General features: G+C 39.4%; 1 protein-coding gene across 1 annotated transcript in view; it reads left to right on the forward strand.

The window, feature by feature from the left end:
- The window catches only part of pdlim4 (PDZ and LIM domain 4), a 46,118-nt gene that overhangs the window by 6,965 nt on the left and 24,708 nt on the right, over nucleotides 1-14,445 (forward strand). Inside the window, exons 2-3 of the mRNA XM_085470751.1 lie at nucleotides 3,381-3,532; nucleotides 13,326-13,407. Of these exons, the coding sequence (XP_085326877.1) occupies nucleotides 3,381-3,532; nucleotides 13,326-13,407 (234 nt within the window). The remainder of the gene's footprint in view (nucleotides 1-3,380; nucleotides 3,533-13,325; nucleotides 13,408-14,445) is intronic.

Consider the following 14,445-nt stretch of genomic DNA (forward strand, 5'->3'; position numbering starts at 1 on the left):
CATGTTATGTCAACACTGATTTTTGGTCTCACTTGCAATATAAACCTCAGTCTCCTGGGTGAATATCCTGCATTTGATCCATATGTCACACACTCCACTTCCTAATGGCTTCACCCAACTTTCTAAAGCCTATATGACCGTTAATTGATACATTTAGCATAATCTACGGAAACTAAACTCTAGCAGCCAGAAAAACAACACGATTGCTGTTGTTTTTAATTAAATCCTTAGATATCTGTGGGACAGGAAAGTAGGTTTACTGGGTGAAAGTTAGATTTGAATTCACACCGAATGATATAAAGCCTCTAAGTCAGGTCATTTTGTTTAAATGTCTTTTCTCCCCCTCCAGATTGTACAGGAAACCCCGTTTCATTGTTGACAACAAATTTAGTCACATCATTTTTGAGGAGATTGATGCTTTTCATCCTTGAGTTACATTTTTTTTATTATTATTTTTGCCAACATATGAAGCAATAGGAAATGGATCACCTAACTTGTGGTATGCTGTTGTGAGTAAAAAGACCACAATGATATGACATAGATAAACAAAATATCCATTTGTTATTTAAAAGCTGTTTCGCAATCGTGTAAACTTTAACGCTCTGTAGATCTAAGTAATTACATCACACACAGAGTTAATATAGCACATTATGCGTATGCGTGAACTGTGTAGCTCTACATCATCCTTACATTTCCTTGCAGATGGGAATCTTTTTCTGTTAGTCACTCCATAGTCATGCTATTGTGGTGCTTGGCATACTACTATATGTATTTGTTTTTAGGTGTACTAGTAAATGTATTGGAATAATTCGCTATGCTGCATGGCCTGACGCTGAGGTGATCTTACTCTGTTGCTATTGCATGTCCTTCATTCCACTTTGACACAATCCAGACATAAAGCAAAGACACACACAGACATCTGACATGCATTCTCACAGGGGAGGTTGTGCTAAATGACAGGGGCAAACTATAACCTCCAGTTAGTGTCTGTGAAAACAGGCACTGACAAACAAGAATCCACTATGTTTCCAACTCCAAGAAAAGCTTTGTTTGTGCCTCTGCTCCTTTGAAAGGATCTATCTTGAATTTACAGAACTTAGATTACACTTGCTCAGTTGTTTATGCCAGGCTTCTACAAGAAGCAGCTTATAAACAGTGCAAGCTTAGGTGGGTTTGCATTTCCCAGGGACTCACCGAAACACACAAACCTACTCATACTCCCCACAGTTTACCGGAACTGAGTCAGGGACATTGGGCGGTCAGAGGCTGTAAATTAGGAATTCCACATTTGAACCACACGACTCGGCTATTAGTGCTTCGTGGAGCGTGAACTTGTATGCCTTTGCTCTTGAAAGGCTCCTCCCAGTTAGTGAGTCTGCTTCTCTTTTACATGCAACTGTCTTTGGATTCTGTTTATTTTTCCAGACTTTCAACCAATCATATCTTTATTTAGCTTTAATTAGATTACTGAAAAGTGCTTGTGAAAATGTGTTAGATCATGGTTTTTCAGCCTCCAGAGACAGTATATCTTAAGGTTTAGCTGTCATTGCAGTAGACATTATAAGAGGGTGTGGAGTTCGGCAGAGAGTAGTCTGGTATGAAGATGAATGAGCTCAAAGAGTGATGCACTTACCAGCTCGCATGATGAAACAAAGATTAGTCACAGACCCTTGATGTACAGGAGTAATAACAGGATGCTCTCCAAAACCATCAGTTTCCTTATCTTCTTATCCTGATAAATGAAAAGCAGGTTTCTGCTTTTTAGGTTGCCTCATAATTTCTTTAGGATAATAGGGCTAGCAGGCTAGTGTGCAGTCATGCGCTGTAGCTTTTTTCTTTTAGTTAATTTAGAGGAAACAGACCATTTCTCCACCCCCCCCCCCCACCCCCACCCCCACCACCCCACCACCCCCACCCCCACCCCAGGGACCAATCTTTTGGTTTAAGAGAAATAATGATTTCAGTCAACCAAGATTTTGATTGGTTGAGTACAGCCCTTGTGACCAACTGGAAAAAGCAAGTCCAGATGATATAAAAATGTAACATATTATTGCTTAATATTCCCCCCCAAAATGGTGCAACTACACAAATCATCATCGAGCTGCAGGAATCTCACATTTAATGGCTGGGAAAATACAGACAAACTAATAGCCATGCAGGTCACTGTTCACAGCACATTACACATGCAAAAAAGACTAGAGACATGATGACAACTGTTCACTTTGCATCATGATTTTTGTTTCACTGCTATAAAAGACTTTTTTTGCTCTGCAGCCTGCCAGATGACAGCGACTTGTTTTACTGCGGAGGAAATAAGCTGCAGTTTCTTCTTATTAATGTCAGACAAAACCATATGATCAGTCAGAGGCACATGTTTGTGTATGTGTAATAATGCAAAATTGATATCACATGTGACTGCCCTCCCCCTTACTCTCCGTTGGGGCTCAAATATCCACTGGCCAGGAGAGTTTTTCGGAAAGAGAGATCACAGAGAAGAACCTGCTCTCTCTAACTCTTGAAAGAAAATCCACATTAAAGAGGTGGGGACATGCTGTGCAGAAATAAAAAAGACAAAAGGAAATGCATTAATTATATAAAGAACTTATTGCACAGATGCCTGGAAACGAGTCTAACATTACACAGATACATTGTTGTTCAAGGTTCATGTGCATGCCTGGTTCAAAAGTAACATACTCCCCAGACTTGAAACTTCACTGTTTCAACTTGAGCTGATTATAAAATTACACATGCATAGCCTCAGTGAGGTATTGGAAATTTCTTTTTTTTTTTTTTTTTGGCAAAAGCTACAACCATTAGGTTAGTTAATGTAGCATACACCGAATTATCTGCTTATTGGCCTGCTGTTTAACCATTCTACACATATGAAAAAAGGGGGAATAAAGATCCAAATCAAATACTCTTAGCCATTTGTTTCATCTTGTGCACATAGATGGTTATATTGCATGGATGGTGCTACATAACTGGAGTTCATTAAATTCCCCCAACCCACACACACGGCTTAGCAACTTTTCTGATGAAAACCCCTGATATGGATTTACTGAATTTGAAAAGACCGGGTATATAAAGTGTTACCCTTCCTTCCAGGTATTTCACCACCTTTAAAAGTGAGAAGACGATTCACCTGGGTCATTGTTGAAGGCTTTTGACAGTGTAAACCTGGAGTGCTGCCCCAGGTGCTGTGACATAAATCAAAGACTGGCTTCTCTGTGATGACGCTCCCAGGCTAATTCTCTTTTTCTTTTTCTCACCAACATTTTGAAACCACTTATAATGGCTCTTTATTTTCTCTTTTCTTTTCTTGGGTGTGCTTGGATTGTTGTGTGTGTCTGTGCATATCCGGTATGTGTGAATATTGTTAGGTGACACCTGGCAGCAAGGCAGCCCAAGGTGACCTGTGTCCAGGCGACACCATTCTGGCTATCAACGGTGACGCGACAGAACACATGACTCACATGGAGGCTCAGAACAAGATCAAAACCTGCACTCAGCAGCTTACGCTCAGCATCAGCAGGTATGGAAACATGAGACTACCCTCACTGGAAAACTGGTGTGTTTAAACCATAAATTGACCTGTAATCACACTCTTTCAGTTGAGGGAATGGTTATATTTAGCGCCGCAAAACATTGCAGAAAAGAAAAGAAAGCGAATCTTTGAAGAAACACTATGTACACAGCTGTTGTACCAGCTGAATAGTAGTTTACTATTAGCCAGCTAGCTGTGTGGCATCTCTGAGTTGTATTCATGTGACACACTGTAGATTAACCATATTTTCCATGAAGGGTGACCTCACTGGAATTTTAAGGTTCAGAATAATTGGATATCAGGAAATGCTGAGCTTTCTAATCAGTCGTCAGCTTATGAGTTTTGCTCTGAGGCTCATTAAGAAAATTGAGTTGAAAACCTTGACAGATTTTTTTTTTTTTTTTTTGTATGACTCTGGTCATTTATTGCCTCTCATCCAGAAAAACATGTTGGTGATTCGTCTGTTCTGCCTGGCACCGTCGAGTTACAGTGACAAGTGACGAGTTTACAAGAGTTAAAATGATCGAGTCACTTCACCTACAAAGCGCTGTCAAAATCAATGAGGCTTGTACATACAGTGAGTCAAACTGTAGTCAAATGGTATTCCCGGGTCGATATTGTGCATTGGTGCGCTTCATGAGTTGGAAAATGATCATCGTTTTCGACCTGGTATGTGAAGATGTATGAACTGACCTCAAGTGAAGGTCAGGAACAACAAGTTTCTGTCAACATAGCAGAAAAAAGATCATCCATCTAAACATTTAATGAAGGAGTGGGGTGGGAGACGGGTAGGTCAGGGGTGGTTGGAGGTTAAAACCAAGGAAAATCTGAAATGTCAGTCACTTCCCACATTTCTGTTAGATGGTTGCTTTGGGTTGCCAGAGTACTGGAAAGTGCAGAGCGAATCTGGCAATCTCTAAATCCCATCCCCTCAGATGGAGAACACTGTGTGGTTTCAGCCTCAGTTACAAGTGACAACTGCCAACTGGTGCTTCAGCGTTCTCCTTTTAGGGCAGAAGACAACGCAGTCTCTCTCCCTCTCTTTCCCTTTGTCTGGTTAGAAACATGATGGTTACTCGCAGATTGGAGTGTGAACAAGAATTATTTCTGAAGTAGTAAGACCCATCAGATCAAAAAAGACACAAAGGAACTCTAAATTCAGATTTTTTTTGTTCTGTTTCTGTATTTGTGTTTTACAGTATCCACTCTAGCATAACAACTCCTCCTCCACCCCCACAGCCTGTAGTAGGAACCATCTACCCATATATCAAGCTGAGCAACTGAGCGTTAAGTGGTTTGTCCACAAAGGGATTGTAAATTTATTTGAGGATACATGAAATAGCATACTGCACAAAGACTAACAGAGATCATCTGTAGGTGTGGGAGCAAAAACAGGCCACTCTCGCTGTTTTACTGGCTCCCTAATGTTCCTAAATTCAGCTTAAACTTGCCCTAAAGTAGCCAAACGTGTTTAACAAATTAAGGAAGTAAGAAGTAATTTAGTCATTTAGCTTGATAAACAGCAGGAGCATTTGAGAGTGATGACTGAGACCCAGCATAAGGAAGAATAGATTCTATTAGTTGAATCTTTGCCTCATGCTCCTTCTTTTTTCTGTTTGTTTTACCACATTGGCCCAGCTACAGGATGTTTACAGTGGCTATCAAATTTTAGGTGTCATTTTTTTTGTGGCAGTAAATAAGAGAATTTTTTTTTTTTTTTTTTGTACACATTCCCAATGTTTTGTAGAATGCATTTAGCCATAATTTAAATAGGTGTAGTGCTTAAACATTGTAATGGGTTGGATTGAGGTTAAAATTATTTGAAATGAATGTGTCGCATTGTCGTTTTAAGAGTATCAGAATCAATTTAACTTAAATTCAGTTTAGTTTTGTAGATCTATTATAAAAGCAAAAGGTTTGAGCGACAAGATTTTTTTTTTTGTTTGACTGTTTTTAACTAACTTACTTTTAAACTAAACCCACAAGTGAACCACAAGATACAGCCATGTTTGCTCATCATTCCTCCTTAATACCCCTTTGAACTGATAAGATAGCATTTGGACTCAGAGCAATATAATAAGAGGCTGGACGAGACTAGCTGCTGGAATGTGACCTTTGTGCTGTTATTGGTTAAATAATTACAATGTAAGCTGCACTTTGGTGAACAGGAGGAGGGCAAAGCAAGTATGAGAGATAGGCATGCACCCTTGGCTGCGGTGCACAGAGCTGAAATGAGCTGCTGGTGAAGTGGAGGCATTAGGGGTTCCAGCAGAAGAACAAATACTGTAAAAAATCTTGTGAAAGTTTAGGATTGTGAGATAGAGACTTGATAAGAGACGAGAAGCGGTGTTAAAAGTTAAGATTGCTGGAAAAGATAGTGAGAATTTGAAAAACAGAAAGAGACGATGCAACAATAAGCTTGGAGGTTAAAGCCAAAAAGAAGAGCAGTGAATCAGTGAGAACAAGAGAGAACTGCCTCTACGCTTCCAAGGATGCTGTTTGACAACCAGTACTTTTTGCTTCATGTATTTCTGGTAAACGCAGTTTAAACGCAGTTTAGCTCAGAGAACCTAAAACCAGAATTATACTTCCGATTTTTTTTCTTTTGTTCTTTTCATCTGAGAGAATGACACTGCAATCAGTTATTTAGTTGGCAATTCTTTTTTTTCTTTTTCTTTATTTTTATCTTTATCTGAAAGCTGTCATTTCCCACCATGCATTTCTCTACTGGTAGGTTAAAAAGGTGGCTCTTGTGGTGGTCCACAATATCATTCAACTGCTTCATGAAGCTGCAGTTTCAATACAAGATGAGGGGCTCATTGGAGAGGTAGCTGATTATTACGTTATTCATTTCCCTCAAAGTAGACCTATAATTGCATGAATTATTCATGTGTGCTGAGCTTGTGCATCACCACTGTTTCCCATGAAAAATTTTGTAAAAGGCGTCATGTTAATAAGCAGCATCTGTCACTATGGCAACAAACAAAATAGCGCTGTCTTTAAAAAAATAAACCAAAAAAAAAAAAAATCAACAGGCAAAAATGAGAGATTTTGCCAAAACTACTAAGAAACCAATCAAAGTAAACAATACAGAACAAATCACAAATATTGGACTGAAAAAATTCCCAGATTTAGTGAGCTATAAAAATCAGCCACATGGTAGCCTGTTCTCTGGCTGGTGAAGAAGGTTAAAGTGGTTAGTCAAAATGTATCCTTCAATGGGGGTGTAATGTTCATATGTAAAAGTTGTCTGTCATTTATTGCAAGAGATTTGAAATATGGACCTTTTCTGTTTATTGGAAACACTCCTCAGTTGTGGGCTACAGAAATAACTAGGGATTATTTAATTGTAACCATTCATTTTGGAGTCAATAGCTGCAAATGGGAGTGACTCAAAGAACCCATGCTGACTCACTAGAAAATAATATTTTAGAGGACAGCAATTCTTAGCCCTCATTAAAAGACTTCTCTATAAAATACTCCAAACAGTCACGAGAAACAGGAGACCTGTAATTTTGTGCTGCTGCCGATGGACAAATATATGAGTCTACACGTCTGCTGTGAACCAAAATTACAGTACGCTGCGCGCATCTGAGCTTGAGGTCTCGTGTAACACAAGAACGTTTCCTTCTAATGTGTTCACGTTTATAACTTTCTTAACCCCCATTTATCACAATTTCTATTATGGAGCCTTTTTAAAAGCACTCAGCTTCAGGGAGTTTCTTGGTAGGTGCCTCTGGGGACTCAGAAAAGCTAAATAAGATTTAAAGGGTGATTATAGAAAAGAGATTAGAAGCTCTGGTTGTGCAGAATTTCTTTACAGTTTGTGGTAAATTAAATGTTTGAATTTGTGCTTTTATCTTGATTAATATCTACTTTTAATGCAGATAGTAATTTGATATATATATATAGATATATCTATCTAAGTTTCCCTTAAGTATAACTAAATGTGCTACAGGTAACCTTGGACATCTCCTGATTTCATTTAGTGTCATTATCATGTAATTCTTAATGTCAACTAATGCTTTTGCATTTACCTCGGAAGTCAAATGAGTTGGGAGTGGCATTACTTCTGAGTTGAGCTTGTTAGAGTAATAAGACTCAGAAAAGCAGAAAAAAGCAGGGTGAGTTTTCCTTCTTGGCAAGGTAGAACCATTCATATATCACTAGCAATACAGCACAATGGTTTTTTTGCACACAAATGTAGCATGTTCATGGCTAGAACCTGGTCAGTGCATTGCATATAGCTTGTTTAGCGAATCACAAATATGCAATACTGGCAATACTGATGAAAAGTTTGTCAGTTTTGTGATGATTTACGTTCACAGCTGCCACTTTCGATTGTTAAGACGGGATTGCTGAGGTTACTCCGACTTTCCAAGTTGGAAATCCAACTTGAAGGGGGGTTTCAGTTGAAAATCTTGACAAATAAAAGCAAGCCATGCAAATTTTATAGCTTAGTTGTGTTTTAGCCTTTCAGCACTGATATATTTATCAGTTTCTTTGGGCTAAACCATCAACTCTTGCATGTTAACAGGTTTAACCGTGCTTCACTGTGGTTTTACTGGCATAGTCTACATTATTTTCTCTTCATACAGCAAGTGGGTGCTGCAGCTCTGTTCTCTTAGAAAGGATGTGTTCTTAAAAAACAAAATTTTATGTAGATTTTAACATATGTGTAAAAATTAATTTCAAAAGAGTTTCACTTATGGCTGCTTGTCTGTATATTCCAAGGGTGTCAAGTACTACAGTTTGGTCAAACCTGCTCATGTCATAAATATGCACTTGGTTCATGGTACTAGTTACTTAGTTTCTCATTCTTAAAGAATTCTTGTAAGAGACTCCTTAAAATGGCTACTGGTTAAGTGTAACTTTCGAGCATACAAGATTAATGTTTTAAAGTGGCAGATTTAAACCCAGACCTTACTTTGCCTGGATGGTGGTGGAAAGCACCGGCTCAGACAAATCTCTCACTGTTGTCGAGCTGCATCAAGATGATTGCCATGAAGGCTGTAGCAAGCGGATGTTTTACATAATTTTCATACTTATCAAAACTTTCATTCACCTCCCATATTCTGGATGTGTCCACATTTATTACATCACTGCAATATTTTACTGAGATGTTTTGAGCCATCTACCCACTGAAGAAAAGAATTACACTGCATTGGAATGTAGCCTAAAATGAATGTGTGCTCTTGTGTGTATTTCTGGCATCATATTGGAAGAACTATCAGTTAAACAGGAGGAAAGATTATTGAGATTGAATGAAGTGGACAAAGTGGTGAGAAGAAAAAAGAACAGAGGGAAAATTAGGAATTTAAAAAAAGGTAATACGTGGACGAGGAAGCAAGGAAGGTAATTCGAGGTCAACACTTACACACAGCTTTCCATTTTCCAGCAGGCCTGTCAACGCTCTGCTGTGAGGCAAAACACCCTTGCAAGTTTTTCTCAGTTCCTTGTGTTCATATGGAGTCGTGTCATCTCAGGGTAGAGGAAAAATGGCTTATATCGCCTCCACAGACACGCAGTGTCCAAGTTCATGTAACGTCAGAGGACCTGGCTGACTCATGAGGCCCATTTTGGAGTTTGTCATGTCTGCTTTGACCAGACATAAATAGAATCTGCGAATACATGAACCAGCTGTGGAAGAAAGCTTCTCCTGGAAAAATGAGCATGAGAAAATCATGCTCATTCTTCTTCTAACCTCTCCACGTCTTACCATCCTTGTCCATGACCTCTTGTTACCATGCTGTTATCTCCCTCTCCAAACCTAAATCCCATTCAACTAAACCACTTTTCTTTTTATTTCTTCACTTTGGTTTTTCCTTCTCTGTCGCTTCCACGGAGCCGCCTTCTCCCTGCAGTTTCCCTCTTTTTGCCAGAGCTTATTGGAGAGAACACTTTCTCTTAAGATGCCTGGGAGACAGATGATGGTGGTTGGGATTTGTGTTTTCCACTATTGGTCAGGCTATTCGGAAAGAGTCATGCTGGGATGGCAAGTTAAATGTGCTGAAAAATGAGTCATGATTCCTGGGCTGCACGTGTAATTCTTGTTTTGCTATTGTAAAACATCTGAAATATATATGGCCTGTTGCACTTATTTTGAACTGTCAGTGTTAGAAATGGGTCCGGGTGCAAAGAAAAGTTGCACCACTGATGGTTTAGACCTTTAAAAGTCAATTCTTCCAAATAACATAAAAGCAGCATTTCCAAATGTGTATATCGTTTCAGCTCGTTCATCTCTGGGGTTTGGCTTCCACTTCCAACAATTGTGGTCAATTCAGTTTCACTTGTGACAGAAAAGTTGCAGCACCAGCTGAAAGAAAAATATCCTGGTTACTGAGAAAATACTTTATACAGAGAATCATAAATACATTATGTTGATCTTCTTTTTATTGACATAGCTGCAGAAAATTCCAGGGCCAAGTTACAAAGGTTTTTTTTTTAAATCTTGTCAATACTTTGGTTCGCATACACTTGTCAGAAAAAGAGTTGTAGCGAGTGATGGTTGATTAAATAGGTCCAGGATTCACTTACTGGGTTTTTAAAAGCTTACAGGCACACTAGACATGCACCATCAATGACTTCCACTCATGCTTTGATGCTTTTGGATGTGGTTAGATATGCAATGGTGTCATATAAGGCTATGATTAGGGGAATAAGATGGGTAACGCATGTAGTATGAGTGCATATCTCAGCCCTACAGATGCAATTAGATGTGTGTATATATATGTAATTCTGATCATGATCTGAAGAGTAAAACCAAAACAAGAAAGAGTATTTGAATTCAAACAGAGAAATCAGGCAGAGAAAAGACAGAGAGTGAGGTCCCTTTGGTGTAGAATTTGCCTCTTGCTTCTCACTTTGACTTAATGACCCGTGATTCACAGATGAAGAATTATGCACAAGGCTGCATGGGACCAAAGAAGCACAGGACTCCAGCAGGGACAAAAACAAAAAGAAACCTCCAAAGGAACCAACTTGTCTACACCCCTCCACTACCAGGGCTGTTTTCTCCTGTTTCTTCATCTCATCATTCCTCTCACACTCTCCAAAGGTCTCCTTTTTTGTGGTTACAACTGTAACATCAGTGGAGTTTGGGAGACTGTGTTGCACAAGAGGTCGAAGGGACGATTGTTCCTCCCTTTCCCTCTCTTCCATTGATCTTGTCGGCGCACAGATGGAGATTTTTTTGAAGTGTCCCTTTGAGATCTGCCAATGAGACCTCTAAAGCTGCACTTTAGACAGTTATTGCCTCGTCTTAAATGCTACAGAAACAACCCCCACTTAAGTACGGGCAGGTCCAGTGATGACCAAAACAACTTAAAATTGTCCTTTTTCAGATGGCTTTGATAATGGAGTAAGACTCTAAGTGAACCCTGAAATGATCAGTTATCAGCCTTGTCTTAATTTGAGGGTTTGCAGCCGTCTGCCCCATGCTCCTTTTTGAACATTGTGGTCATGTGCAGCCAAAGTAAACTCATCTGCTGTTCCAAGATCCAGATCTCTCCAATCAGGAAATTAAACCTGGCAGGGGGAGGTCAGGCAAGGGAAAATATGATCATAGGAAAGAATAGGAAAATCATTGTGATGACTTTTTTTTTTTTTTTTCTGGTTTCTGTGTGTTTCCATTTCCGCCTTTCTTTCATTTTTTTTTTCTCTTTCACTTTTATCTCTTTTTATCATGAATTTTTATCTAACATCTAAATCTTCATTTTTAGGGGGATTTCATGGGTTTCATGTTTTCTTTTTAAATTCTAATCCTATGAAAATAAATCCATGGGATCTAAAAATTCTTTGCCTTTGTATTGAAGTTGATATATTAGAGGTAGGAGTATTCACCCCTATGCTTTGACATCATGGTGCTGTTGTGACGATGAGTTTATTTCAAAGAATATTTCCAGACACATTTTACTATCCAGGCCTGGATCAGACAGACGCATGCGCACAATCAAGTGGAAAGTTAGAGTTAGAGAGACAATCGACTAATTAATGAATGTTTAGCAGAAGTTTTTTGGATGTAGGATCCTCATGGCCCTGGGTAATCTGGGTGTCCTCATCACATCACACTTGTTTGCAACAGATTGTGTGGCTATTTTTTTTATATTACATAACATACATTATGTTGAATTTGACATTGCCAAAATTGTTTCCAGACGACAAAACGACAGCTGTGGCACAGTTTTGTTTCAAGTGCAGTGCATATTTTTTAACTAGATGGTTACATGATTTTGACATCCCTCTTCAGAGTGACCTCCTAGTATAATGACCACTGTCTGCCTCTCATACTTTCCACTTACGCCTCTGCATTCAAAACTGTTAAGATGGATGTTCGATAAATTCCTTGTCTTTGGTTTTCACCAAATACCAATTTAAATGGGCCACTTCAGACTGAACTCCTTTCAATAGGGTGTTTGTATGGTAGCCATCGCAACCAAACATTCTGGATACATGAAGGCTTTCAATTTCTGAAACGTGGAGGAATTGGCGGAGGAGGGGGGTGCAGGGTTCATCCTACGCAGTAGCGCTTGTCCATCTGCAGACACTCGGCGCCTTATAAGAGCGTCCTTGATAGCAACACCTCCATGGTTCATATCTGAAGCACTGGCTCAGCTCATACATTGATGTGCCAGCTGCCAGCCCAATGACCTCACCTCTTTAGACGTCAACCCTCCCCCATGTGGGGGTCAACAATGCATTCATGCACTCGCACTACTTCTGTTAATGGTTTTTATGTCTTTGCAGATGAATAGGAAAGTGAAGAAAAGCACACACACACACTGCTGTCCTTCAGCGTCATGTCCGGGTGTTTTCCCACTTGACGGCCAACACTATAGCAACAAAAGCCAGATGAACCAAAGAATTCCCCTTGATTCTTTTATGTGACCGGAAAACTTCCTCTAGTTGAATGTGAAACTTGAAAGTTAAATAGCATTCCTAGTGAACCATTACTAATGCCGTTGGAAATGAATAGCACCAGTTTATCAGCTGGAAAGATAAGTTACACGCCCTTATTTTCACCAGGGTATTTTATTTTGGGTCTTTCAAAAAAAGAAAAATTGCTCTGTGCCCCTGCTTACCGTGTGCTTTCATAGAGGCTCATTCAGCAGTGCTATAAGTAATGTGTTTTATCATTGCTGTCAGACTGTAAGTCCTTTTACTTTTATGTAAGAATATGCAACTGGAGTCAATTACTGACAATCTAAACATGAGAGGGGTAAGCCTCAGATTCCAGTAATTCAGCTATCGCTACTTATGACAAATCCACAGCCCAAGATACAATGTGCTCTTCTAGTGATAGTTCAAACAGTGGATTTATGATATAATGATGATGACATTATCTTGGTATCAGTGGGAGGAAAGTAGCTTCATCCCATTAAAAATGTGAAAGCTGCCAACTATACATAAAAATCCACATATACATGCATGTTCATGCCCAGACTTTACCTTGAGTACTGTGAGTGTTTTGGCACAGAGGCATCTTGCACTGCTAATATTCAGTAACAATTATGGGATTTTGCGTGATCCTAAAGCTGACATCTTTCCCATTTTACATCAGTTCTAAAACGATTAGAGCATACAGACTACTTTCATTTTTCTGGGTTCATTTTCAGACATTCACAAATACTTTATAGGTTCCTTGGGGGGAAAAATAAAAAGATGTCGGCAAAGAAAAATCCATACTCTCAGCAGAAATCATTGCTTCAGCTTGGGTGTCAGATGGCATTGGATTTATCTGAGACTCTCTTTTTTTCTCTCTCTCATGGGTATTGTCTTTCAGATCAGGATCGGGAGACAGAGTGTGGTCACCAACAGTTAGTGAAGATGGCAAGACAAGCCCTTACATGGAGCCCGACTCACAGGTAACCACTGTTTACAGTGGATTTCCCCAAGCACAAGTCACATGCATTTCTTAAGATTTGAATTCACATGAGGTGGGATGCGGTCAGGTTTCTCGTTGAATTTGTCATGCTGCCAACCAGAGCGATGGCTATAACTGCATCATGACTTTGAAGTACAGTTTCCTGGGTGTGAGACGCAATTCTCCTCAGTGACAGAATCCATGGAAACAGGCACAACAATCAATCTTGAAATTGCATGTGTGCTATCATTCACATGATTATAAATGAGATAATGCATCCCACTGTTCACTGGAATAGTTTTGAAATAGTATCTTGATTGTTCTCCAAATGTATGAGCTGCCAAAAGGACATTCAAGGCATGATGAACTCTAGCAGATGATCTTTTCCAAGTTTTCCATTGCTGGCAGGCTAGCAGGTTTCTGAGCATGGAGGAAACAGGAGGTGTGTGAGTGTGTGCGCACATAAGCTGTGAGTATGGATATTGTGGGACTGAGGCAGACAGACAATGGGAATATTGTGCTTCGGATATGTGAGAGATGTCCATTCGTCAAGTATTGTGTTGTTGTATTTATGGAGTTGCGATTGATCTGTCTCAGCCCTTGTTGTGGCAGCATATCCGTGCTTAAAAGGGTGGGACAGGCATACAAAGAGCCGAAGTGAAATCTATCTGCCCCCTCATGATGGAGTGTCTCGTTTATTACAAAAAAAGTGTTGTTTTTTTGGGTAAGAGCCAGTAGTTACGGATGCAATTTATCAGCTTGGGTTTTGGTTCTATTCTAATTTCTTTATCTAGGATTTTGATAGTTTATTGGAAATAGACTTTCCAAAAGGCTGGTTTGCTTGGTAAGTCTAACCTAAAACCGAATTAAATAATTTCTCAGTTACATTTCCTAATGTGTTAAATGTTTTCGGTGAGTGACCGTTCTGGACTGCAGGCGGGCCAATGAAACGCCCAGACTGTTTTACTAATGAGCCACATTGTTGGAATACACCCAGAATTTGGTTTGGCATTCTCTTGCTCAAATAAGCAGTCTTTCC

Source organism: Copadichromis virginalis, linkage group LG10, assembly GCF_057382275.1.
Source record: "Copadichromis virginalis isolate Kocher_CV1m ecotype Utaka linkage group LG10, C_Virginalis_male_GT1.1, whole genome shotgun sequence".
Taxonomy (NCBI): domain Eukaryota; kingdom Metazoa; phylum Chordata; class Actinopteri; order Cichliformes; family Cichlidae; genus Copadichromis; species Copadichromis virginalis.